General features: G+C 36.4%; 1 protein-coding gene across 7 annotated transcripts in view; it reads right to left on the bottom strand.

The window, feature by feature from the left end:
• Window positions 1-27,155, bottom strand: part of fgf13a (fibroblast growth factor 13a) — a 132,430-nt gene that overhangs the window by 4,651 nt on the left and 100,624 nt on the right. For all 7 annotated transcript variants that reach the window (XM_058797911.1, XM_058797905.1, XM_058797906.1 and 4 more), the window contains 2 exons: window positions 26,785-26,888; window positions 1,676-1,874 (listed from right to left, as the gene is read on the bottom strand). In XM_058797911.1, the coding sequence (XP_058653894.1) occupies window positions 1,676-1,874; window positions 26,785-26,888 (303 nt within the window). The remainder of the gene's footprint in view (window positions 1-1,675; window positions 1,875-26,784; window positions 26,889-27,155) is intronic.

The following is a 27,155-nucleotide window of genomic DNA, read 5'->3' on the forward strand; positions in this document are numbered from 1 at the left end:
TTAAGATTAACCTAGACTAATAAATGCTGTAAAAGTATTGCTATTTTATACTAAACTACTGCATTAATGTATGTTAATTGTTAATTAACTTATCATAAAATGTAACCAATATTTTAATATATTTACACACATTTTAAAACACCTGATCAAATTTAGGTGAAGCATCTTACTCTTACTACTTCGCTACTGTAAAAGGGGAAAAAATGTCTGGCTTCCAAGTAAACATCCTTAAAACAAGACAGCATTTACTAGAGAAGCAACTTGCTTGGGACTTTTATTCAGAGAACGTATCTTGAATAGGTTGCTATTTCCCCTTTTTAAAGCATAAGTCTCAATGGCTGTACACTGGCCTCTGAGATCAGCTCTAGTAAAGCATCTCCGCAGTGAATGCAGTGTGGAGCCAATAGCATCAGACTGTCCTTCCAAGCTAATGCATTACTCCTGCTGTCTCTTTCATTACCAACACTCACCATTATCCTCTCACCACACTACAAGCCTCTTTAGAAAAAGGAAATGCATTTTCAAGGGCTAAGGCATTTTCTCTGAGAACAAAATGTTTCTCAGCTGCTAAGCCTCCATTTTTAATTATAATCAAATAAAAGACCTTGTTTTAATTCTTTAAGCAATGAAAAGCGTTATTGATTTCTCTAAGTAGTTGAATTGCGTGACATTATCAGACATTATGTTCAAAAACTCATTTGTGCAGCATGAGTCATTTGATAAGTTACTGCTCAGCGTAAAAACAAAGCAGCTCATAGTTTGGAGAACCGTCTCATCTTCATTAAGAGAAAAATCCTAATTATGCGTCTTTACTAAATGACGAGCAAGGCATTAAAAGTCAATCTAAAAGCAATAAAACGAAATGTTTACCTTGAAATTGGCACATGCTCAGGAACAAATGTAATATTTATGCGTAGAGTCTTAATGTTTTAAAATGTAAGCTTTCATTCATCCTTTTTCCAAAGCAACAAAAACAACAACAAAAAACTTCCACAGAGTTCGGATTTGTGCTTAGAGCGCACTCTCTCTGTGTTCGCTGACAAGAAAGTATGCAGCCGGCAGATGAAAGCCACAAGGAACTTTGACAATTGCACAAAGCTCTGTTGTGTTCTGCTCTGAGATGGCTGCCTTGGCCTGGATGGAAGGGGTACAGTGCTGTTTGCTGTCAAAAGCTGCTTTATCATTCCAGAGCCTTCTGCCACAGACGACGCTTTAAACTGTCTGATTGTGCTGGCGTCTGCAGCGCTCCTTACAGACTCCACTATCCACACCTCATCACCTCAGCAAAGAGTCTGAGACCAGCGTTCCCCTCAGGCGCGTGGAGAGAACAACGGTGGAGGGACAATGGAAATGCTCACAGGTCTGGAGCCTGTAGTTTAGAGCATTCTTTGGGGCACATATAATGGAATTCCATTGAAAAAAGATACAATATACAAAGATGCCTTGTGTTTTATTTCCTGTTCAGTAGATGAATCATCAGGGTTCCCACAAACTAACAAATGACTTTTCCAGGCATTCATGATTATGAGACGTTTTTTATAGGGACTGCACTTATTTTTAGTCGAATAAATGTTTTAGAGCTGGATACTGACTTTCAAAAATCATTTTATACAGCAATTTAACTGCGTCAATATCAATAAGAGTGACTACATAGTGTGTTGAGGTAGCGACTTACCTTTCAAAGGCTTGGGGAGGAAGTGTGCAGCGGGCTTGTTCTTTTTCACATGGTTGCCCTTCATGATCTCTCCTTCCTTGTTCAGGCCTAGGTACCAGCCCCTGCCCGACTGCTGCTGTCTATAGATCATGGAGGAGTATGTCACGTAGTAGTTTTCAAACACTGACTCCTTAAACTTGCACTCTGGTGTGAAGTGTTCCTAAAGGGCAAAGGAGGGAGGAGAAAAAAAGATGCAAGATGAGGTTTGAAATTTCAAATCCTTTAGGTGACACAGTGGATAGTAAGTAGTAATATGGTGATACAAATATACACAAAAGCAGTGTCTAAAGATTAACTGTAAAATAATTAGATTTCTCAGGTTATTATGCAGAGACAACTATAAGCCATTTTATAGACTGATATCCCTGCAAAAGTATAAAACACACACATACATATATATATATATATACACACACACACGTGCATATACATATATACAGTGGGTACGGAAAGTATTCAGACCCCCTTAAATTGCTAAAATCATTTAAGTTCTTTTTTTTTTTTCCTCAATGTACACACAGCACCCCATATTGACAGAAAAACACAGAATTGTTGACATTTTTGCAGATTTATTAAAAAAGAAGAACTGAAATATCACATGGTCCTAAGTATTCAGACCCTTCGCTCAGTATTTAGTAGAAGCACCCTTTTGATCTAATACAGCCATGAGTCTTTTTGGGAAAGATGCAACAAGTTTTTCACACCTGGATTTGGGGATCCTCTGCCATTCCTCCTTGCAGATCCTCTCCAGTTCTGTCAGGTTGGATGGTAAACTTTGGTGGACAGACATTTTTAGGTCTCTCCAGAGATGGTCAAATGTGTTTAAGTCAGGGCTCTGGCTGGGCCATTCAAGAACAGTTGTTGTTGTGAAGCCACTCCTTCGTTATTTTAGCTGTGTGCTTAGGGTCATTGTCTTGTTGGAAGGTAAACCTTCGGCCCAGTCTGAGGTCCTGAGCACTCTGGAGAAGGTTTTCGTCCAGGATATCCCTGTACTTGGCCGCATTCATCTTTCGCTCGATTGCAACCAGTCGTCCTGTCCCTGCAGCTGAAAAACACCCCCACAGCATGATGCTGCCACCACCATGCTTCACTGTTGGGACTGTATTGGACAGGTGATGAGCAGTGCCTGGTTTTCTCCACACATACCGCTTCGAATTAAGGCCAAAAAGTTCTATCTTGGTCTCATCAGACCAGAGAATCTTATTCAGGTGTTTTTTAGCAAACTCCATGCGGGCAGTGTCTTGCACTGAGGAGAGGCTTCCGTCGGGCCACTCTGCCATAAAGCCCCGACTGGTGGAGGGCTGCAGTAATGGTTGACTTTCTACAACTTTCTCCCATCTCCCGACTGCATCTCTGGATCTCAGCCACAGTGATCTTTGGGTTCTTCTTTACCTCTCTCACCAAGGCTCTTCTCCCCCGATAGCTCAGTTTGGCCAGACGGCCAGCTCTAGGAAGGGTTCTGGTCGTCCCAAATGTCTTCCATTTAAGGATTATGGAGGCCACTGTGCTCTTAGGAACCTTAAGTGCAGCAGAAATTTTTTTTGTAACCTTTGCCAGATCTGTGCCTTGCCACAATTCTGTCTCTGAGCTCTTCAGGCAGTTCCTTTGACCTCATGATTCTCATTTGCTCTGACATGCACTGTGAGCTGTAAGGTCTTATATAGACAGGTGTGTGGCTTTCCTAATCAAGTCCAATCAGTATAATCAAACACAGCTGGACTCAAATGAAGGTGTAGAACCATCTCAAGGATGATCAGAAGAAATGGACAGCACCTGAGTTAAATATATGAGTGTCACAGCAAAGGGTCTGAATACTTAGGACCATGTGATATTTCAGTTTTTCTTTTTTAATAAATCTGCAAAAATGTCAACAATTCTGTGTTTTTCTGTCAATATGGGATGCTGTGTGTACATTAATGAGGAAAAAAAATGAACTTAAATGATTTTAGCAAATGGCTGCAATATAACAAAGAGTGAAAAATTTAAGGGGGTCTGAATACTTTCCGTACCCACTGTGTGTATACAGGTGCTGGTCATATAATTAGAATATCATCAAAAAGTTGATTTATTTCACTAATTCCATTCAAAAAGTGAAACTTGTATATTATATTCATTCATTACACACAGACTGATATATTTCAAATGTTTATTTATTTTAATTTTGATGATTATAACTGACAACTAAGGAAAATCCCAAATTCAGTATCTCAGAAAATTAGAATATTTACATTTGAGTTTCAATTAATGACCATCCCTAAAGTATAAATTCTGGGTATCTCTTGTTCTTTGAAACCACAATAATGGAGAAGACTGCTGACTTGGCAATGATCCAGAAGATGAACATTGACACCCTCCACAAAGAGGGTAAGTCACAGAGGATCATTGCTGAAAGGTGTGGCTGTTTACAGAGTGCTGTATCAAAGCATATTAAATGCAAAGTTGACTGGAAGGAAGAATTTGGGTAGGAAAAGGTGCACAAGCAACAGGGATGACTGCAAGCTTGAGAATACAGTCAATCAAAGCTGATTCAAACACTTGTGAGAGCTTCACAAGGAGTGAACTGAAGCTGGAGTCAGTGCATCAAGAGTCACCACGCTCAGACGTCTTCAGGAAAAGGGCTACCAAGCCCTACCAAGAGGACATTGGACCACTGAGCAACAGTCCAGTTCTTTTTCTCCACAGCCCAGTTAAGATGCTTCTGACATTGTCTCTGGTTCAGAAGTTGCTTGGTAGCCCTTTTCCTGAAGACGTCTGAGCGTGGTGACACATATATATATATATATATAATGTGTGTGTGTGTGTGTGTGTGTGTGTGTGTGTGTGTGTGTGTGTGTGTGTGTGTGTGTGTGTGTGTGTGTGTGTGTGTGTATGTGTGTATATATATATATATATATATATATATATATATATATATCTCTCAACCAATGGCATGAGATTTGGGGTGGGACTATCCATCTCAGATGAGGGGGATCTGTTTGAAACCAGGGTTATTATAGTTAAATTTAAAAAATAAATAAATAAATAAAAATTGTTGAAATAAAATAAAAATATATATACAAAAATATTTTATTAAAGGTAGAAGGAAAGAAAACTTTCACTTGTTTTCATTTAGTTTAACTTAATGTATTAAAATAAATATAATTGAGATAAAACAAGAAAAAAAAAACTAAAATTAGGATAAAATCAATAAAAACTATATAGGCAAATAAAAAAAATTTCAAAAACAAAACATTAATAAAACTTTACATTTAAAATATAAATGGAAAATGTGTATTTACATTTGTATATTACAAAATTTGACTGATTACATTAAGAATTAAAAACATTTGTTTGTATGAAATGTTTTCTGAAATGTTATATTTAAATATGCAAATGAGGTGTTATCAAATTAAATATGCACTAATTTGCATACATGTCTAGAACAAAACATTCTCACAAAAAAAAACAACAACTCAGAAATACTCAAAAAATCTCAAAATTGCCAGGTGCATAAAAAACAGTTTTTGCATGCAGTGTATGGCCTTAATAATAAACAACAACAACAACAACTGTTAAATTAAAAAAACATATGTATTTTTGTCTCTCTGCTATCCTCTTCACATCACTTACCCTTTTATCTGCTTTTTTCCCCCCTAATAATCCTAACTCTTCCCTGCTTGGTCTGTTGTATGCGTTCTCTCATTAGCACTTCCAAAAGCAATCTATGTTGTAGTGTTGCATAAACATGCTAATGGAGTTTGGGGATGGATCGCTCTTCAGCTCGGTCTATGGATCTGGCCGTATTGAATGTGTGCGAGTACACCGTGTGCACTTCATTGAGTCATTCTAAACGCTCACCTCCCACTAGGCTTGATCCTGTATTGACTATGTGCTTCGTTAGGATATTGCAAGCGGTGTAAGAGGGTGAAAAGATCAGAGACAGTGCATGGAGCAACAGCAAATTACGTTATTCTGCATGTTATCTGGCTAACTAATTGCTTTTCAAGAGGTGTCTAACTCATTCGCCTGCCCAATAAAGCATTCAAAATAAATCAATGCCTATGCAAAGCCACAACACACCCACTGTTCATGGATCCACACTTCCTGTTTATATACCAGCTAGTCCAGGCATGGTGAACCACGCAAAACTTAACTGGCTGAAATGTAACATATTTCTTACATCACTATGTAGAAGTGCTTGTACAATCCTTGTAAAAAAATGCATTTTAGACTCATATGGATAATATTACACACATATGGATTTATAATGCTTGATTTTTCAAATCCATGCACTCGTACCATATCCATCTCTTTAAATGCAGGAGCGAAGTAAATTCAAACAGAAAGTCATTAGAAGAGGTTAGATTAATATCTACGCCAAACCTTTGGGCTGCTGTTGCAGTAACTGAACGGCTCTGTTAAAATGGATTACAGAACCTCAGGGTCTTGTGGCTGTAATCTTTACTGTTTGAGTGTGGCAAATGATGTGGAAATATTACAGAGAGAACTGTAAATCAAATTATGTTTTTCATCAGAGCCAAGGGAAGAAAGTAACAGTAAATAATCTTTGTGTCGCGCTGCAAACATCACTAGGGGAAAGTGTTCAGTGTTTCAGCTCTGAGAGCTTGATACACTTAAAAGGAAAATCTACAGCAGGTTTGAGATTTATACAGGAGACAGCAGATTAAATAACAGCAAATTGTGTTATTTCATCTCGCTTCCTAAGTGTGCTTGCACATGAATATTGTGGCTACAATTTCAATATCTGTGACAATCAAGCATAAGCTAACCAGACATGAGACGCTAAAATCTCTGAGTTTGTTAATCAAGACATTTTAAAAACTGCTTGAGGTCTCCAGCATTGTGCTGAACAGCTCCAGTAAAAGCTCACTGGTCTGAAATCTAGTGCAACATAACTCTATTAAACATGAAATATCTTCTGTTTGGCTGTGATGGTTTTTAAGCATGATTTGGGAAATTCATGATAAAATTATTTGAATTTAATAATATCTGAAAAAATGTAAAAGATTTCATCATTTTGTAGATTCCAGCCTTATATAGATATTTTTAATGTAAAAAGAGAAAAGAAAAAAATTTAATCTCATGCTCACCAAGGGTGTTATTGTGAAATATTATTGCAATTAAAAATATATGTGTTATTTTATTTTAATATATTTAAAAATGTAATTAAAATTACTGTGATGGCAAAGCTGAATTTTCAGAATTTTCCATTACTTCAGTGTCACATGATCCTTCAGAAATCATACTAATATGTGGATTTGGTGCATAAAAAAAACATTTAATTATCATCAATTTTGAAAACAGTTGTTTTGACATAATTTTGTCATACATTTTTTCAAGATTCTTTGACGTTTGATCAAACTTTATATTTGATGAATATAAAATTAAAAGGAACAGAATTTGTTTCAATGAAGCAATCTTTTTTTAACATTATAAAGCTCTATATTTTCCCTTTTGATCAATTTAATAAATGTTGCTGAATAAAAATGTATTAATTTCTTTCCAAAAAAATAAAAAAATAAATCCGACTAACCCCAAACTTTTCAACAATAGTATACATGTGTACATTATGTACTTAGCAAATAGCTGCTCAGGTGTGCTACCAAGACAGCCACAGAGTGCACTGACAGCCTTAAAGGGAATTTGTAACAAACATAGATATACAGCTATTGTAGCAGCAATGCTGAGAATGTCTCTTCATCATGTATACATAAAAGTCCTGAACTCTCACTCTCGTCACAGGACGCTCTGTTTCCCAGCCGGGCTGGTGTCAACAGGAGCGCTCCAATGTTCAATGTACAGGCCAGAGTTGTCCTTCTGCTCCGGGTGACTCACACAGACACTGAGCTCCCACACACGCTGACAGGAACACTCCTGATGTCACAGACCAGCCGTGACATCGCACCTCCTCTGGGACAGGCTGTCGGCTCAGCTCTGAGCTACGTTCCGTAAACATCCCGAAAAAAGAAAGCGGCTGGGAAGTGTGGACGATAAAAGGATTTGCACTCTGAGGGGCTGCGGTCAGCCTGATGAGAAAGTTTGATTACGTGTGAGATCTTACGAGCAGACACGCAGGGACGTATCTGAGATCAATACTTCGCCAGAGATAAACGTCATCAAGATGTTAGATGCATCTTTGGTCAGCTATCAGCAATGTGGTAAGGACACTGTTGGGTTCAGTCAGGGTGAGAACTTAAAGTGAGGTTGCATCTCATCTCATCCATGCTTCCAGTCAGAAGAAACGCTCCCTCGTAAACATCCTGTATCTCTCAGTTTAAATAAATTACTGCTATATTTTGTGCCTCATATACAGCTATTCTGTTAGTAATTCTGTTAATGTCTCAGCTGAAGGTCATATTAATTAGCTACGACCAAATGGAGCACAAAAGCATTATGTAGAGCGACTCTCAATAATGACTGAATTGCATCCAATCTTATCAGGAATAATTCATCATAATTATCATAATAAACAAAAACAAAAGAGTGAAATGTTGAGAGGATGAGGGCAGGAAATGGGGATGACTGTAAATGGCACATTCTAACCACAGCAAAAACATTATGCTTCTAAATGCCTCTCTAAATGTCCTTCCCAGCAAAGGTTTGAACAAATAAAGATTCTAAAACAGTCAATATGTTGTATGGTTATGAATTAAATAAGTAATGTCAGCTTTGACAAATTTCATTTTAAATGTTCAAGTTGGCAGCCAAAATACTTTTCAAACCCTACAAAGACAAAATAGTCAAAAGCTAGAGTTAAAACAACTCAGTTTGACAACAACTTTCATACAGTATGAAAACTTGTGCTGTCAAGCGATTAATCGCATCCAAAATAAAGGTTTTGTTTACATAATACATATATATATATATATATATATATATATGTGTGTGTGTGTGTGTGTGTGTGTGTACTGTGTATTTTTATTTTGTACAGTATATATAAATACACACACATACAGTATATATTTTGAAAAAAAAAAATTATATATAGTTATATATATATATATATATATATATATATATATACACACACATACATTAATATATTTATATTCTTATATTTTATATTATATATATATATATATATATATATAAATATATTTTAATATATAAACATAACATTTTTCTTAAATATATACATGCATGTGTTTGTATTTATATATACACATAATAAATACACACAGTATACACACATATATTATGTAAACAAAAACTTACTTTGGATGCGATTAATCACGATCACAGCACTAATGAAAACGTTTGGTGTCAGTAACATTTTGCCCAATAAGGCTACATTTATTTGATCAAAAAGCATGTAAAAACAATATTATTGTGAAATATTTCCACAGTTTAAAAAGTTATATTTTAATATATATAAAATGTAATTTATTCCTGTAATGCAAAGCTACATTTTCAGCAGTCATTATTCCAGGCTTTAGTGTCCACCATGATCTTTCATAAATTTTTTATTTAAAATTTAATTTATTTTTTATTTTCAATATTTTTGTGGAAACTGTGTTTTTTTTATTTTTTTATTTCAGGATTCTCTGATCAAAGTTTTTCAAAGTGTGTTTATTTGAAATAGAAATCATGTGTAAAATTATAAATGTCTTTACTCTCACTTTTGATCAATTTAATGTATATTTGCTGAAAAAAGTATTTTTTAAAAATAATAAGAAAAAGAAAACAAAAAAAAACTTGCAGACCCCAACTGAATGTAACTGCATTTGAATAGCACATATCATAATTGCTCCAAAGCAGCTTAAAACAAACAAAAACACACACACACACACACACAAACCAAAAGTCTGTGCCAAAGAAAAATAAAATAAAATAATAAAAAATGAAGGTAATATTTATAAAAATGAATGAATATATAATATTCTCTCAATTCCAATAAAAAGGAAAAAAGCACCAGACCACTGTAACTAGTGTCTAATTTCATGTGTTAATATCTCTTACTTCCTCTTACTTTAAGAAAAACACTGTTTATAATTATGCTAATGTATGAAAAATGATTTGTGTTCCGAGTGAAACCAATCTTAGGCTCGCATCTGAACTGTGGTTCACTAATTGATGACCGCTGCTTTAAGGGCTGGTCCTGGAACAATTAACTGACTTAAAGAGTAATGAATCATATTCATCTATAAATGCTGAAAACAATCTTCCTCCTCTGCTTTTTAAGATAAATCAATTATTTCCTATGGTTTGTCAGAACCTTGAGACTAAGGCCATTCAGCATCAATAAAGAGGCACAATGCATTACCACAAGCGCATAACAGTATTGATTTAATAACCAAGGGGCAGTTCGATTTCAGAGACAAAGCCTCTATTTGCCTGCAATTGTGGTATACTAGGTCCAAACATATGTGATGTGGGTGTAAACAACATGCAGTACTCTTTCTCTAAATGGACATAAGAACTATTAACATCACTGGCTTAGACAAGAAAGTAACACAAAATCATGCACAGTACAAAGGTTCTTCTACCGCCGTGCACACAAAGAAAGAAAAGAGTTGTTAAATCTCCGAGGCATCACCACATACTGTAACACGGCTTCCAGATGGAGTGTGTTAGATGAGAGGTGCACTGTGCAGAAACGGCAAACACATTTTCCTAATTGTCCATGCCATTTTATCACCAACACTGATGAAAATTGCAGCAAGCAGTGGCATAATTTAAAAACGCTGGAGAACAGCTATATACATAGAAACACAGCAGATATTTTTGGGAACCCGCTGATGTCTTGTGGAGATCAGAGGAAGGAGGCAGTTTTATCGAATTACCACACATATACTTGCAGCAGTGCTGAGAATGAGGAGTGAAACAAAGAAAATTCAGATAATGTGCACTGTGATGGGGCGAGAAACATTAATCTCTCATTTAGCTCTACAGTATCCCCATTTATTTATTGTTGCTTTGGTGGCTTAATAGAATGAATATTCTATCTATCTGTCGCCACATGGGAAAAAACACTTTCATTTAGTGATACACAGAAAATTTTGGCAACTGAAAATATTTGACCAAAACGGCAAAATAAATAGATGAAATTTTGGCCAAAATAGTTTTGGAGGGCCAAAATAAGAGGCGGCTCATTGCCTGAAGAACTCCACTAGGGCCCTATGGAATCAGTTTTAATTCTTTCCAAATTCCGTTTTTTTCCATTTTAATTTTTCTAGACTGTTTTATGGGTTAAGTAAAATTTTATTAATCAAAAATTATGTCTAATTAATTGAAATCATAAACAATATTAAATAGCAATTTATTGAGAGTTTAACAAAAAAATAAATTTTTAAGGCCCTATGAAATGTGTTTTATTTTTTGTCAAAATCTTTTTTGGTAACACTTTCTATGAGGCCCATATTTATAATACATTATAAGGATATTCTAAAGGCATTATAATGAATGCATAATGCTAGGGGTGCTCCGATCAGGATTTTTGAGGCCGATCACAGAGAGCAGTATCTGCCGATACCGATCTTTTTACAGCCTTCTTTTTATGTAGAATTATTTATAGTAATACTCCAATCAGTATTTTTAGACATTTATTCAGGGCCTGAATTTCATTTTTGAAAATGAATTCCCCACTTAGGTGACTCTTGTGAGAGGGGATTTTTTAATTTGAGGGGTGGAGGGGGCATATTTTAGACATTTTTGAAAAAAAAATATTTATCTCACCTAAATGTTTGATCATGTAGTGCATTTTTGTTTTTACAATCGTGCAATAGCTTACACACAGTACAAGCCAGATTTTATGAGCTGTATGTGAGTTGGCCTTTTATGCCAGGTTCACACATAGGCCTACTCCATTTGCAGTGTGTATGCAGTCCATGTGCGGTACGTAAGCGGTGCAGAAGCAGCACTGACTCATTGTGCTTTCACACAGGAGTCTGCAACTGATCTGTGGCTGTATACCACAAACACAACGTTTATCGATTATTTTGATTTCAAATCAAAACATTGTCACTGAAAAAGTCTTTCATAGACGTGTTTAAACACAATAAATATAAGCAAAGCAACACATTATTCAATGCTTTTTACTTTTGCATTTACTTCTAGATTTATATATTAAGCTGCTCAAGTGGCAAAACATTTCAACTACTTTTCTACTTTTCTTTTTTCTTGACAGTTCCTGTGTTCCTGTCCAACTGTTCAGCGTGCAGCTCGCTTATAGTGCAGACGCGATGTGATTGAAGTCGTTTGCGCATTTTAGGAAAGAAAGAAAGAGCGTGCGCGCGGTAGCCAATCAATCGGCGCACCCCTACATAATGCATTATAAAAAAACCTTATATGTTATAAGAATACCCTTATAATGTATTATAAATGTGGGCTTCATAGAAAGTGTTACACCTTTTTTTTAATACCAAATTCTGTTCTCCATAAATTTTTGGATTCCATTTTAATGGTTTAATTAACTATTAATAATCAAAAGCATCTCTAATTAATTGATTTTATAAAATAATACTTTTTTTTACTGAAATACTGCATTGTGTATTTACATTTTTCTGCAAAATATTTTCTTGTAAATATTTTTTATGGTAAATATTCCTTTAAAAATTATGTTTTAATAACAATTTTATTTTTAGTAGCAGTAGTATCATTACATTAAATAATATTTCTGTCACGGTTTCATCAAGTTAAACCGAAGTTATTGTCAAGACCTTTAGGTTTCTGTTTGTATATGTAAGGAATAATTGACGACGGGCCGTTGGATTATTAGAAAAATAATGCACACCCGAGGTGGTGATGCGGTCACACCTTGGGTGTGCATTATTTTTCTAATAATTCAACGGACCGAAGTCAATTATTCTGCTTATACTACGGTTGCCACACCTCAAGACATCGATCAGATGATATATTTCAAGGCATTCGTCCAGTATTTCTACTTAAATCGCTGTTGTGAGTAGGATTATTTCTTCCGCATTTCATCCAACGCCTCCGTTGCGAATTCCAAAACGTAATTTTAAACCTAGTAACGGAGGCTTGAGCCGTTGACTAATGCAGTTAATACAGTTAATAACTAAGTTATGAGAGAGAGAGAATTACCTCTGTGCGTCTCTCAATAGTGTTCGGCGGCAATGTCTCTAGTTATAGTGAAACTTAGTTCCTTTTGTTCACGAACAGCGCCGTTGTTGTTACCTCGCTTGTGAGAAGTCATGTAGTTTTTAAGTTGTTTACTGATAAAATCGTCAGAGTAGCGCTAACAACATTAGCGCGATGTATGTTAGCGTGTGTGCAAACTGTAACTGTTATGTATGTGCGGTCTGTGAGGAAGGGAGAGCAGGAGAGATAAGAGAATGTGCTTTCCGTACAAAATAAAGTGTAATTTTGTGGCAAAAACACAGACATGATCTGTCGTTTTTATCATTTTGATTACTATATTTATTTGTTTGGCCAGTGTCGTTGTGGGTCTTGGTTATTTTGCTGTTGTAAGACCTTTGAAATAACAGAAATCATTTGGCGAAGTGATATGGTCATGTAATGTGGTCAAGAGCTGCCTGGAACTACATTCGCTGTGCGTTTCCCTGAAAATAATTGCACACCTCAGAACGTTCGGCAGCCAATCAGATTCAAGCATTCAACGGCCCTGTAGTATAAATGACGATAGTTTTACTCAAAAGAAAAGTCACTCTCAGATCAGTTCTAGAGATTATGTTCATGCGTTCATGTACTCATATATCGAGGCGGCAGAGGCTGAAAACACTGTGAGCATCACCCGCACTTCAGTATGTGTGTAGTAAATGAAACTATGCATCTGGCACCATTCATTCACACAGAGACAGGCAGGATTCATATTTAAATTGTATTTTGCAAGTCGATGTGATTCTGTGACATTCTGCGTTATAATGTAAATTCTGATTTTCTGAATGGATTCCGCAATTACGTCTGCGTTTCCACATGTAATTTAATTACCAAAACTTTATTTTTCATTTCAGTTTTCAGTGAAACCGAACCAGTGTTTTGGTAATACATTTATTTTGGTGAATTATTAATTTCATTTAAATTTAGTTTAAATTATGTATTTTTACGTTGTAGTTCATAATAAACCGACCAACAATCCATTAACTGAAGTATCAAATACTCACTTTTCAAAGCCAATTTTTCTTTGCATTAGACATTGACAAGTATTAATTTTGGCGAGTGACTTGACCTGGGCTCCGGCTGTTTCTCTGTACTGTCCCTAACCACATGACTAATCTACCCTCCTAACAGCTGAGTAAAAGAGAGCAGATATTGAGGTGTTGTAGTGCTTTGTGTTCGAGCTGATTCTATCTCCAAGTGTAATTATATCAGGAGCTGCAGTCATGCTGTTGCCAGCTCACTGATTCGTATCTAATATCTTTTCCTCTGACAGGGGAAATCCCGCATTGCCCCTCCCTCCCTTCTCCCAAAGGGCTTCCCCCTCCCAGACAGAAAAGCATGAGGAGATGTTTGTGTGTGTGCTAAAAACAGATAGTGTTTCTACTTGGTCCTCATATATGTCTAAGTGCTCTATCTTCTGCCATCTGCTCAGCTCTCTCCTTCCATCTGATATTTTCTTTTCCATCCTATTTTTCCCTTATTGCTTTTCTCTCTCTTGATCCATCCTCCATCAGATGCTCCCTCTGTCTTTCAATATCTTTTTCAAAAACTAACCTCGTTAATTTTCGCCTCTCCCACCATCTTCTCCATTTTTCTCTACGATTCTTCCTTTTTCAGCTTCTGTACAGTATACCTACCTCCCCCCATTCCCTCTCTCGATCGGTCTCATTACTTTAGCCACTCTCCCTCTTCCAATTCCAATCCCATTTATGGAAAAGAAGTAAATGGGGAAGCTGACAGAATCCATTCCAGTCAGAGGCTGTTCCTTCCTGCTTGGTGCAGTACAGATGCCTGGTAACCAGGTCTCTCCACCTGGACCTCATTTTCCCCTCTGCCTCAACCACCCATCTAAATAATTGAATTATCATTGAAGCTCAAGATGTCTCAAACGAAAGAGTCGTACTGCTGATGGCACTAACTTTACTGAGAAGAATACCACAGGACTACGGTTTTCCTTTTTCAGCTTCTTGTCAAGTTAATGTGAACTGCTGTTCAAAACCTATTTTACTTCTGTAATGTGACATATTTCAAAGTGAAACAGGATATTGAATAAGAAAATAATGTAGGACAGGACTTGATTTTATTTAATCAGCATTTGATTGGACTGGGTGTTATATACCAGAATGGCCCCTAAAAAGTCATTCCCAAAAGCTATTCCCAATGGAAGCCTACAAATGACAGTGGTAAAGTCGTTTTAGAGGAACATAAAATATTTCACAATAATACTTTTTACAATCCACTGCAATATATTTCAATTCTTTAGTTAGTCTATCAAGTCACCAAGACTCAAACATGAGTTGATGGGACATTGAGGGAACAAATAGGGTACTAGTGACAAATTAAACATCATGAGGAATTTAGTTTTCTAAACATTCTCTATGGTATTTGCAATTTGGTAATGTCTAAACAATAACAGATTGTCAAAAAACAGTTTAATCAAACATATTTAATAGTTCTCAAAGCAAAAGATACAGGATTTATGTCTTAACTGCTTTAAAAAAAGGCATGGGATATCGACATGTACTGTATTTGTAGAAAGTGTTCTATAAGGTCTGAACTGTCCCCTTGCAGAGTGTCGCTTATGGCCACTACAGCAGGCTATGGTGTCTGTGCTCTCTCTGTAGTCTGTGGACTTCTAATATTGATGTGCCTGTCTCTGCCTGCTCTTAATGACCCAACACTAAACTGATTTTCGACTTCAAATGTGCCTGCAGAGCAGCTCACAGGACAGCCCGCACGTCGCCAGTGTGCACTGACTGTCATCTGATCAACTGTTCATTTGTAATATGTTGTGATTAAACCATTTATATTTGCATGGTTGTTGTAATATTTGATGTGTTCACTGATCAAACAGCAGGTATTACCATTAAACACAGCTTAGCATTGAATCATGTGGTTTGGTTTATTAAATGTAAAGAGAAATTATGCAGAGAACAGAACATATGTTTAATTGATTTCCTCTCTCCCACTCACTGTCAAGCTGATGGATGAATACATTTGCACGCAGTAATACAGACTCACTCATGCATTCTCTTTCTATATTCTTTTCTACCTTCTGATCACAAACACACAGATTACAAAAACACACAATGCTGTTTTTTTAGCATGTTGCTATGCGGTTTCTAGGGTTCTCTGAGTGCTTACTGACAGAATAAAAATTCAGATTCTAGTTGTAATATTCTTGAGCATGTAAACTTGGTTAGAGAGCTCCATATGTGGGAACCTTTGGAAAGAAACTTTACAACAACATACAATGGGTCAGCAGAGGCTAAACGCCCTTGCTATGCTTTCAAGTGAAAATAATTCATTCATGGACTGCCAGATCTCAAAAGAGGAAAAAAAAGGTTATTGTGCAAAGTTCTTTTCTTTAAAGTGAACTGCACTGGTGAGTCAGCCTGACTTAATCCTGTACTGCTGATTTACTGCGTAGTAGTAAAAGTGCTGAATTGTAGGATACTGCTTTATGACATGTTATGGTTGATTTGACTTGTAGTAGCCCAAATTAACTGAACATCATTTACTATATTCCATTTGCCATTGGTTTATTTATAATTTGGCCACACTTATTATATTTGCACGGCCTTGAATAATCAATGTGGCCATTTTCAAGGCATTTTAGCTTCACATGTAATAACTATGGATGCTTGTGTGTGTACACATTGTGTTTGTCTACTAACTGATTGGTTCTTTATTTATTGAGGGGCACAGACACCACTGGATGATAAAGTTCAAATTCACTTTCATGAATCAGCCCAAATTTTCCATATTGAATAGATTCACAACGATTAAATTATTAATTTGCATTATTGGTCATTGCATTTTGAAAATCTACAATGAACAGAATTTTGACCGATTAATACAATCAGTTTAAAAAGTCTTTTTTTTTTTTTTTTTTTCCCCCAGTAATTTATCAACATATTTTAAAAGGTTTGCTGCATGGTTATAATACCCTACGTGTATAAAATAAAATAGTGTTTTTTTAGAGAAAAAAACAGTCGCATTATTATTTCATTCAGAAATGGGCCTAATGCCGATGCAAAATGTTTACAAACATTATAATAAACACTGTAAACACAGCTAGGCTATTTTACTTCCCCTCACTCCACAACAAATCTTTTCAATTTAATATTCAGAAAAGAACAAGAATTAAAAATATAAGAAGCTATAGCTATATAAACAAGCCAAAATGAATTCATTTAGGCTAAAACGAAACTGAAACCAACGCTGGGTCTCTCATTCAACACAAAATCAAATGTTTCCGTATTCGCGATGTATTTGAATGCCAAAATATTATTTATTATGTAAACCCGGTTTTGTAGGCTACTTCAATCGCGTTCCAATATACACGTAAAACAAAGAGTGTTTGGCATAACATCAAGGCGGTACGGTGATGACGCTTAACGGCACATATTTTACTACATATTTAAACTGTGCAGTGTTTTTTTCCCATATGTCTGACTGACTGTATTTTAGTATGATAATTAACAGGCTGCATTGTCAAGGTAGCAATGCTTAACTGTGTGTGCGCACGCAGCGCCAGCACTATCACTTGAATTTTTTCCTTCTAACAGTGGAAGCAACTACTTCTTTTAGTCATAAAGATAATCGGAATTGTAAAATATTTGCTTTTATTTGTGTACATTCACAATAAAAACAAATCTTTGTGCTTTTGTAAAATAGGTCTAAAGAAAAATAGGATGCCTCTTTCTGCCATCTTGGTTTCCTTTGTTTCTCGTATAGGCCTATTTATTCGCTTTATATATATGTATGTATGTATGTGTGTGTGTGTGTGTGTGTGTGTGTGTGTGTGTGTAATATATATATATATATATATATATATATATATATATATATATATATATATATATAAAAACACAGTGCCGCTTGAAAGTTTGTGAACCCTTTCGAATTTTCTATATTTCTGCATAAATATGACCCAAAACATCATCAGATTTTCTGATGTCCTCAAAGAGAACCGAATCAAACAAGTCAGAGAAAAATATTTTTTTTGTCATTTATTTATTGAGAAGAATGATCCAGTGTTACATATCTGTGCGTTGCAAAAGTATGTGAATCTTTGCTTTCAGTATCTGGTGTGACCCCCTTTTGCTGCAGTAACTGAAGGTAAAGTTTCTTGTAAATACTGATCAGTCCTGCACAATAACATGTAGGAGTTTTAGACCATTCCTTAGTGCAGAAGCACTTAAACTCTGTGTTGTTGGCGGGTTTCCTCCTATGAACTGCTTGCTTAGGTCCTTCCACAACATTTTAATTGGATTAAGGTCTGGACTTAGACTCAACCATTCCAAAACATTAACTTTGTTCTTCTTTAACCATTCTTTGGTAGAATGACTTGTGTGCTTGGGGTTGTTGTCTTGCTGCATGACCCACATTCTCTTGAGACTCTGTTCTTAAACAGATGTCCTGACGTTTTCCTTTAGAACTTGCTCGTATTATTCAGAATTCACTGTTCCATCAATGATGGCAGGCTGTCCTGGCCAAGATGCAGCAAAACAGGCCCAAGCCATGATACGACCACCACGTTTCACAGATTCTTAAGCTGGAATGCAGTGTGTTCTTTTCTCTGAACATAATAGCTTCTCATTTAAACCAATAAGTCCTATTTTGGTTTCATCCATCCATTAAACCTTTCTCCAATAGTCCTCTGGCTTGTCCACGTGATCTTTAGCAAGCAATTTTCTTTTTGGAGAACAGTGGCTTTCATCTTGCAACTCTGATGGTGGGCTCATGAACATTAACATTAGCCAATGTGAGAAAGGCCTTTAGTTGCTTAGAAGTTACCCTGGGAACTTTTGCAACCTTGCAGACTATTACACGTTCTGCTTTGGAGTGATCTTTGTTGGTCGACCTCTTCTCAGGAAGGTAACAGTGGTCTTGAATTTCCTCCATTTGTACACAATCTGTCTGACTGTGGATTTGTGGAGTCCAAACACTTCAGAGATGGTTTTGTAACCTTTTCTAGCCTGATGAGCAACATCAACTCTTTTTCCGAGGTCCTCAGTAATCTCCTTTGTTCGTGACATGATTCACTTCCACAAACATGATCAGACTTTGATAGATCCCTGTTCTTTGAATAAAACATGTCACATACTGACATTTGATAGTCATTGCACTGACTGAAAACACCTCTGTACAGATGGACTCTAATTTCACCTTTAAATTAACTGCTAATCCAAGAGATTCACATACTTTTGCCACTCACAGATATGCAATATTGGATCATTTTCCTGAATAAATGACAAATAAATTATTTTTGTCTCATTTGTTTGATCGGGTTCTCTTTTGTCTACTTCCAGGACAATATTTATGCAGAAATATAGAAAATTCTAAAGGGTTCACAAACTTTCCAGCGGCACTGTATATGGCCAAAAATATCGGCACCCTTGGTAAATATGATCAAAGAAGGCTGTGAAAATTAATCTGCTTTGTTAATCCCTTTGATATTTTATTTAAAAAATTCGCAAAAATCTAACCTTTCATTGGATAGGAATTTAAAATGGGGGAAATATCATTATGAAATAAATGTTTGTACACAATTATTGGCACCCCTAGAAATTCTTATGAGTAAATTATCTCTGAAGTATATTCCCATTCATATTCACAATTTTGAGCACTCCAGGGCGATTATGAACATGAAATTATCCAGCCATGGCTTCCTGTTTCACAGAAATATAAATAGGAGGGAAAACAAAGCCCAAATTCCCTTAATCATCCATCACAATGAGAAAAACCAAAGAATATATTCCTGATGTGCAGCAAAAGATAACCAAGTTTCACAAATTAGTGAAGTGGCTTTAAGAAAAGAGCTAGAGCAGTGAAAATTTACATTTCCAACATCAGGGCAATAATTAAGATTTTCCAATCAACATAAAATGTTACGAAACTGCCTGGAAGAGGATGTGTGTCTATATCGTCCTAATGCACGGTGAGAAGGAGAGTTTGAGTGGCTAAAGACTCTCCAAGGACCACAGCTGGAGAATTGCAGAAAATAGTTGAGTCAGAAAACCTTGAAAAAAAAAATTGTCAAACAGCACCTACATCACCACATGTTGTTTGGGAGGGTTTCAAGAACAATTCTCCTCGCTCATCCAAAAACAAACTCCAGCGTATTCAGTTATCAGACACGACTGTAACTTCAAATGGGACTGGCTTCTATGGTCAGATGAAACTAAAAAATTAGCTTTTTAGCAGCAAACACTCAAGATGGGTTTGGTGAACACAGGGATAAAAAGTACCCCACGTGTACAATGAAATATACTGCTGTATTTTTGATGTTGTGGGCCTATATTTCTGCTGGAGGTCCTGGACGTCTTGTTTAGACACATGGCATCATGGATTCTATCAAATACCAACAGATAAAAAAAAATCAATAAGTGACTGACTCTGTTAGAAATCTTATAATGGGCCATGTTTGCATCTTCCAACCGTAAAATACTCTAAACACAAACCTCAAAAACAACACAAAAATGGGTCACTGAGCACAAAACCAAGCTTCTGCTGGCCATTCCAGTCCTCTGACCTGAACCCTATAGAAAATGAGTGGTGAACTGAAGAGAAGCAGCACCAACATGGAGCTGGGAATCTAAAGGGTCTGGAGTGATTCTGGATGAAGGAATGGTCTCTGATCTCTTGTCAGGTGTTCTCTAACCTCATCAGGCATAATAGGAGAAAATTTACAGCTGTATACTGGCAAATGGAGGTTTCAAAAATTATTGAATAAAAGGGTGCCGTTAATTGTGGCCAATGTGTATTTATTTCAAAATGATATTTCCTCCCATTTTAAATTCTTATTATCCAATGAAAGGTTAGATTTTTGTGAATTTTTTAAATAAAAAGATCAAAAGGATTAACAATGCATGTTAATTTTCACAGCCTTCTTTAATCATATTTATTAAGGGTGCCGATATTTTTGGCCATGACTGTATGTGTATGTATATATATGTGTATATTAGGGATGGGACTATACACCTACCTCCCGATTCGATACTATCACGATACTTGGGTGCCGATACGATATGTATTGCGATTTTTATAAGAATTTCGATTCTGCAAGTATTGCGATTCGATATTACTATGTGTTGCGATTTTTGTTTTTAACTCTAGACCATGGGAAAAAGTTGAATGATACACTTAATATACAGACTGTCACAATTTAAAAAACACACACACATCTTAGCAGTTACTAATGCGATTCAATATTACAATTTATTGTGATTTTTGTTTGCTTGTTAAAGACTAGACAATGGAAAATAGTTGATTATACCCTTAAAAGAGACTGTATATGATGAGTCATATTAACAAAAACAATGCATCACATCTTTCTAAACTTTTATTTCTGGAGCATACACATACACAGTAGGGGTGGGCGATATGACCAGAATCTTACATCACGATATAACTAATTTTATATCACGATAACGATACATATCACAATGTAGTAATTTTTTTTTTCTTTTAAAAAGGTTTTTATGATATTAAAATCTTTGATACCATAGAATTTTCATAACCCTTGTCACCAATGTCAATATCAAACTAATACAAGCCTAAAAATAGGCAAAAAACAAACAAAAAAAAAACCTCAAGCTCACTGAAAATAAATAAACAGTTAGTGATGAAATAAGTATAAGAACCTAATTTCAAGCAATAGGACAAAAAACTACAATAAATAAGAAACGCTACATACATTGTGTAAATTAATTAATCTTCACTGTGTTAATTATATCTATCTATTTGTCTATCTATCTATCCATCTATCTATCTATCTATGATAGATATAATTAACACGTGTATTATGTATAGATTATATACACACACACACACACACATACATACCACATATATATACACACACACACACACATATATATATTATATATATTATATATATTTTATTATTATTTCTTATTAAAGTTACAAAAGTGATTTAGTCAAGAGCAGTGAGAGATTTTCTAGCAATGTGCTATGATGAATATGAATGGCAGACAGAACGAACATTGGACAGCTTCCCCTTTAAGACCGAAGTCCGGATCCAATATACTGTTACATATGTGTTTTCTCTTTTAGCCGTTTCCTCTCTCTTAAGACCTAAATCGCTGTCTTTATGAGGATACTTACCAAGACGGGGATTCTGACACATATAAGTGTGTTTATGTAATCGTTCAAAGTCAATAAAGCTGCAAAAAAATCTAATAAAATGAAATAAAAATCGATTCTGAGGTAAACCAATCGATTTTTAAATCGTTTTAAAAAGAATCACGATAGTTAGGGGAATCGATTTTTTCTCCCACCCCTAATATATACATATATTTGTGTGTGTGTGTGTGTGTGTGTAGCCTAGCTTTATGATGTTTTTCTCCGCTCGCAGAAGTGCGTGATGATGTGACCATGTGAATCTTCATGTTCTGTTGTTTGCTGCTTTTTGTGCATGTAAAATGAATCCCTGGAAAACAAATTTTAGTATTTTTAATGGGTCACAGACACTTATCCTTTCTAATTGAAAATAATCTTGTCGGTTAATGGTTAATAATCGGTTAACGAGTGTCGGTTGTCGGTTAGGAGAAATAAAACATGAAAACTCCAAACAGAAACAGGTGTAAACCCTCCCAGCAGAACTGGAGCTGCTTCAAACCTCTCATACGTCACTCACTACAGTACCTACTCTCCATTGATTGGGGATTTCCCAACATGACTGGTGTGTGATTGGCTGGTTGTGTGACTCAGGCAGCATGTGGCTCCATAGCAGCAGACATAAAGAGCCAGTGAGGGGGATAAAAACCCCAGAAGTGCATGCACACACACATTACAAGAACACAGAGAGACTTCAGAATTACAGCACACTAAATCATTAAAAGACCTTATAATACTGTTTAGATTACCGTAATGCCCTACACTCAGTATCCTTCACCCATAATCACCAACCACTTATGCCAGCTGAAAGCTCTCCACCACTGTGTAAGCGCTGGATTACTTCACAGAGCTACAGTATACTCAATAACATCAGCACATTCTGCTTTCATTCACCCAAAAATCGCCTCTCATGTCCATATTATTGAACATTTCACAAAATTGTATATTCGATATTGGATAATTACAATGGAATGCAACTACAGGAAAAGCTTTTAAAATGGAAATGAACACAGGGAGCAAATGGAGATGAATGTTCAGAGACCTATGTGTATTAACACTCTCCAGGCTAACGGTTACAGTTGCAATAAAATATTAACCTACAGAAGCTTGCTGTGCTGTCACTCAGAGAAAAGTTAAATATAGCCTCCGTCCTTCTGCCGTCGACCAGGATGCCACACGGTGACACATAAAAATACTAAAATTGAAAATACTAAAATTTGTTTTCCAGGGATTCATTTTACATATGCAAAAAGCAGCAAACAATAGAACATGAAGATTCACATGGTCACATCATATCACTGTTGTTGAGAACAGAGCTTTAATTTAATGAGCACTCCGGCACATATGTTTTCATTACAGATGCTGAAGCACACATCATTAAAGTCACTGAGTGGGAACAGAGATCCGCCGTGAGTTACAGTGTGCTTGAGGTCGGGATGTGCAGTAGCTGTATGTGTGTGTGTGTGTGTGTGTGTTTAGATCCCGTTGCTTCTCTATCATCCCCAAAGGCTCCTGCTGGATATGTTACAGCTGTATCACACCTAACGTTATGATCAGATTACATGCTTTTGTCAGACTTCATGTGAGAGTCTCTTGTCTGCTGCCTTGTTTGTTTATCTCCCGCCTGCTGTGAGCGAGTTCAGCCCAAAGCATCCTGAAAACAGCATTACGTAGGACAGATTCGATGGCAACAGGTTTGCAGCATGGATGAGCGAGCTGCTGGAAAAACACTGCTCCTAGATTAGGTATGTGCAAAAATATTGATTTTCAAAATTAACTAGTTAGTGTGTTGTTTGAATGACTAGTCAACTAGTTGCTTTCAAGAAAGACCTGCAAAATTAAATGGCTTGAGATTCACCTGACGTGTTTTTACATAACACATTTGAAAACAAGCAGACAGATGCAGTGGGACAAAAAAAAACACTTTTCTGAGAAAAAGTTTTTGTTCTTTTCAGAAAAACTATATTTTCATTGTAAAATGTAAATGATTTTTAATTTGACATATCCAAAAATGTCAGGGCTCTAGACTCATTCTTCCCACTGGTCGCTCTTTTGCGACTAACTTTCTCAGTTGGTCGCACAAGCACATAATTTGGTTGCAATTTTTCTATTTTTTTGCTACATGGGATTAATCAATGCATGATGATGAACTTTTATCATAAATTATAGTAATATGGTAACGAAAGTGTTCAACATTCAACCCGTTCTTCCTCTTTTGCTGTGTTATAAGCCGGGCTTCATGTGCTTTCACTTTCGAATTCGCAATTTTGGCATCACGTTTTTGTCCGTTTTGCTTTTTAAGACTAAAACAAAAGATGGATTCATTGTTATTCTTGATTAAAAAGCACAACAACAAGAAAACAGTAGGCTATAATGACAAACAATCTTACATAACGTTTAAAAACGTTTACAAAAACGAATAAGATGAGCCATGGCATAGGTCTACACCACATGCTGTATTATATACAGACTAATAAATTACAGAATGTTTAGCAAACACTGAGGAATAAATTGTAAAAAATTTTAAGAAATCCTCCATAGCGTAACGTGAGGTAAATAGCAAAGATAACAAGCTTTACAAAATGAAAACAAAAAGAAAAGTAAAACTAAACTTTCTGTAGGTGACAGTGCTTGCATTTTTTCCCCCACAAGTATACCAGCAAGTTCAGCTTCTCTGGTTTAAGAAGTGGTCTTTTACTTTAGCTTTAAAACCAAACCCTCCGTCTGCCATCATTTCTTCGATATTCGCATCATTTTTTCCGCGCGATGCTGATGCGGCGAGTATAAACAAGGCTCTACCCCTGAAGCGCTCTCTTCATGTGATCAGTGAAATCTGACTCCTGCTACAATGTGCCGCGGCTCTGCAGCGTTGGAGCAGCGCAGACCATGCACTCACACAAATGCGACCACGTCAAGTTTTAACTTGCACATTCTCAAAAAATTGTTGCAAATGCGACCATTTTGGTCGCCGTCTAGAGTCCTGAATATTATACAAGTAATACATCTTCCAATAATCTACATGTCAAAATTAGTGAGGTTCACACATCTTTTTTTAATTATTTTTTTACTTTTTCATTTTCACTATACATTACTGTTTTTTTAACAAAATTAATACATTTATTTTGCAAATGCATTCAACTGAGCAGCCAACATGCTAGTAATACTCATGCTAATAAGCAACTAGTTAATAGTGAGAACTGGTCCCTATACTAAGGTGTTACCATATTTCATAATATTACTATTTTTACTGTACATAAAGTAAATGTATCCTTGGTGAGCACAAGAGATTTCCTTCAAACACTTCTTTCAAAATAAATTACTGACTTTTTGTTGGTATTGTGTCCGTCTATGTAAAATCTAGAGAAAATAGTAAACTTTACTAATATTGTCTAGTTGGTCGATGGAGTCAATTAGTTGAATCATTACAATCTCGGACCAGGCTAGCTTTCTCAGGCAACATCTGCTTCCTGTATTTTTCTAAGTTTCCTCAATGATCCTTCTCCAAAGCTTAGTGTCCAATCATTCTACTGTTATTCATAATTTGGAGGATTTCTGTCAGCCTCGAGACTGAGGATGAGTGAGAGTGTGTTATTGTTGAGACTGTGTATTCGTTTGCGCCCACTCTCTCCTGACAGACAACATGAGCTCCAGTAATGCCAACCACATAGTGAAATTCTGACATTTGTCTTGCAGCAGAAGTTTGGCAGGTAGGTTACTACATTATTCATGTCTTCATGCAGTCAATCAATGTTGGGATGTAGGCTGCCTGTTCAGCATATTTTCACGAGTTTCTAAATGTTTCAGCTTTTGATTTTAGTCATCTTTACAACGAAAGCCGTGTTACTCAATTCATGCACTGAAAACTCACCTGTCCCCCTATTTCAGAGGAAGGTGGAGAAAAGCCTCTCCGCAAGGGACTAAAATATCTTCTGGGCAACAACTATAATAATGGTAATTACTCACGGCAACAGTCAACAACCAAATCATTGTGACAACTGAACGCATCGGTGATTCATAGTATTTTGCATGTACTTTTAAACATTAAGCACAATTACAAGCAGTCCTCCATATGTATTTTGCTAATTAAGGATGATTTCACATGTGCTTATGAAAGCAGAGAGTCTCATCTATCTTTCGGTGAAGCTGAACAAAATGATTGGGACTGGTGTACATTTCCACAACCCACATACTGCCTTGCCTGCATCACCATAGTAACCAAGACGAATGCCAGAGCACCAACATTTCGTCTGGTAGAGGCAGGAAGAAGGTCAGGACTGTGAGGGGGGCAAAGTTCAGCCCGACCACAGCCAGTAAACAAACATCTCTAAGCCATCCACCCTGTAATCACGCCACTTAGCGTGAGGGGCTGCGCATAATCTAAACTACGAGTGTAGAGCTGAGGTTATGAAAACATCTTGAGATATTTGTCACAGCTGTAACTTAACTCATGTTCTGACAGCATGCCATATGGAGAGAGGGTGTGAGACTAGCACACAGTGGAGGCTTCATCTGTTTATATGGATAAATCTGAAACGCTGTGCCGTGCTCTTGGGAGTGACAATTTTTTCAGCACAGTAAGGGGTTCGGGAGCAGGAACGTATCTTAAAGGCCATGTGACCATTTGATCTTGGGTCACAAGGAGGTCTGTTTATCTGGAGTGTCTGATATCACGATTTGGCAGGCGATGAGAGTTGGGTGCGCTGGTGCAGTGAGTGTTAATGACAGAGCTCAGGTGTTGGTCTGAGAGCAGCAAGTTTGGTGTGACTTTTCTTGATTTAAAACAGCTGAAGGAGTGAAGTATAGTACACATAAACAAGCGTCAACATTAAATTGTAGTTACTTACTGATGTATACAGGTAGCCCTCGCTGTTCATGGCCAGATAGAGTTTGGTCTGAACTCCTTGGATGGCCACCACTCGCAAGCCCACCGGAATGAGGTTGAACATGGCTGCATAGGAAACAGAGAAAAGTCATAATTATATTTGCAAACATTTATGCATAAGTACAGCTAATTGATTAGGATATCACTATTGCAGTAACTTATATAATATATATATATATTTGATGTTAGGGGAAGCGAAAATAAAGCAAGCCAGGAGCATTTTACATTCACAAAATGCACCACACGGTCTGTGCTCATTTGAAGCGTTCACATACAAGGCAAATCCTTGCACAACTAATAAAGTGTCATCCAGAGACAGGCATAACGCAGAAT

This window comes from Onychostoma macrolepis, chromosome 14 (genome assembly GCF_012432095.1).
Source record: "Onychostoma macrolepis isolate SWU-2019 chromosome 14, ASM1243209v1, whole genome shotgun sequence".
Lineage (NCBI taxonomy): Eukaryota > Metazoa > Chordata > Actinopteri > Cypriniformes > Cyprinidae > Onychostoma > Onychostoma macrolepis.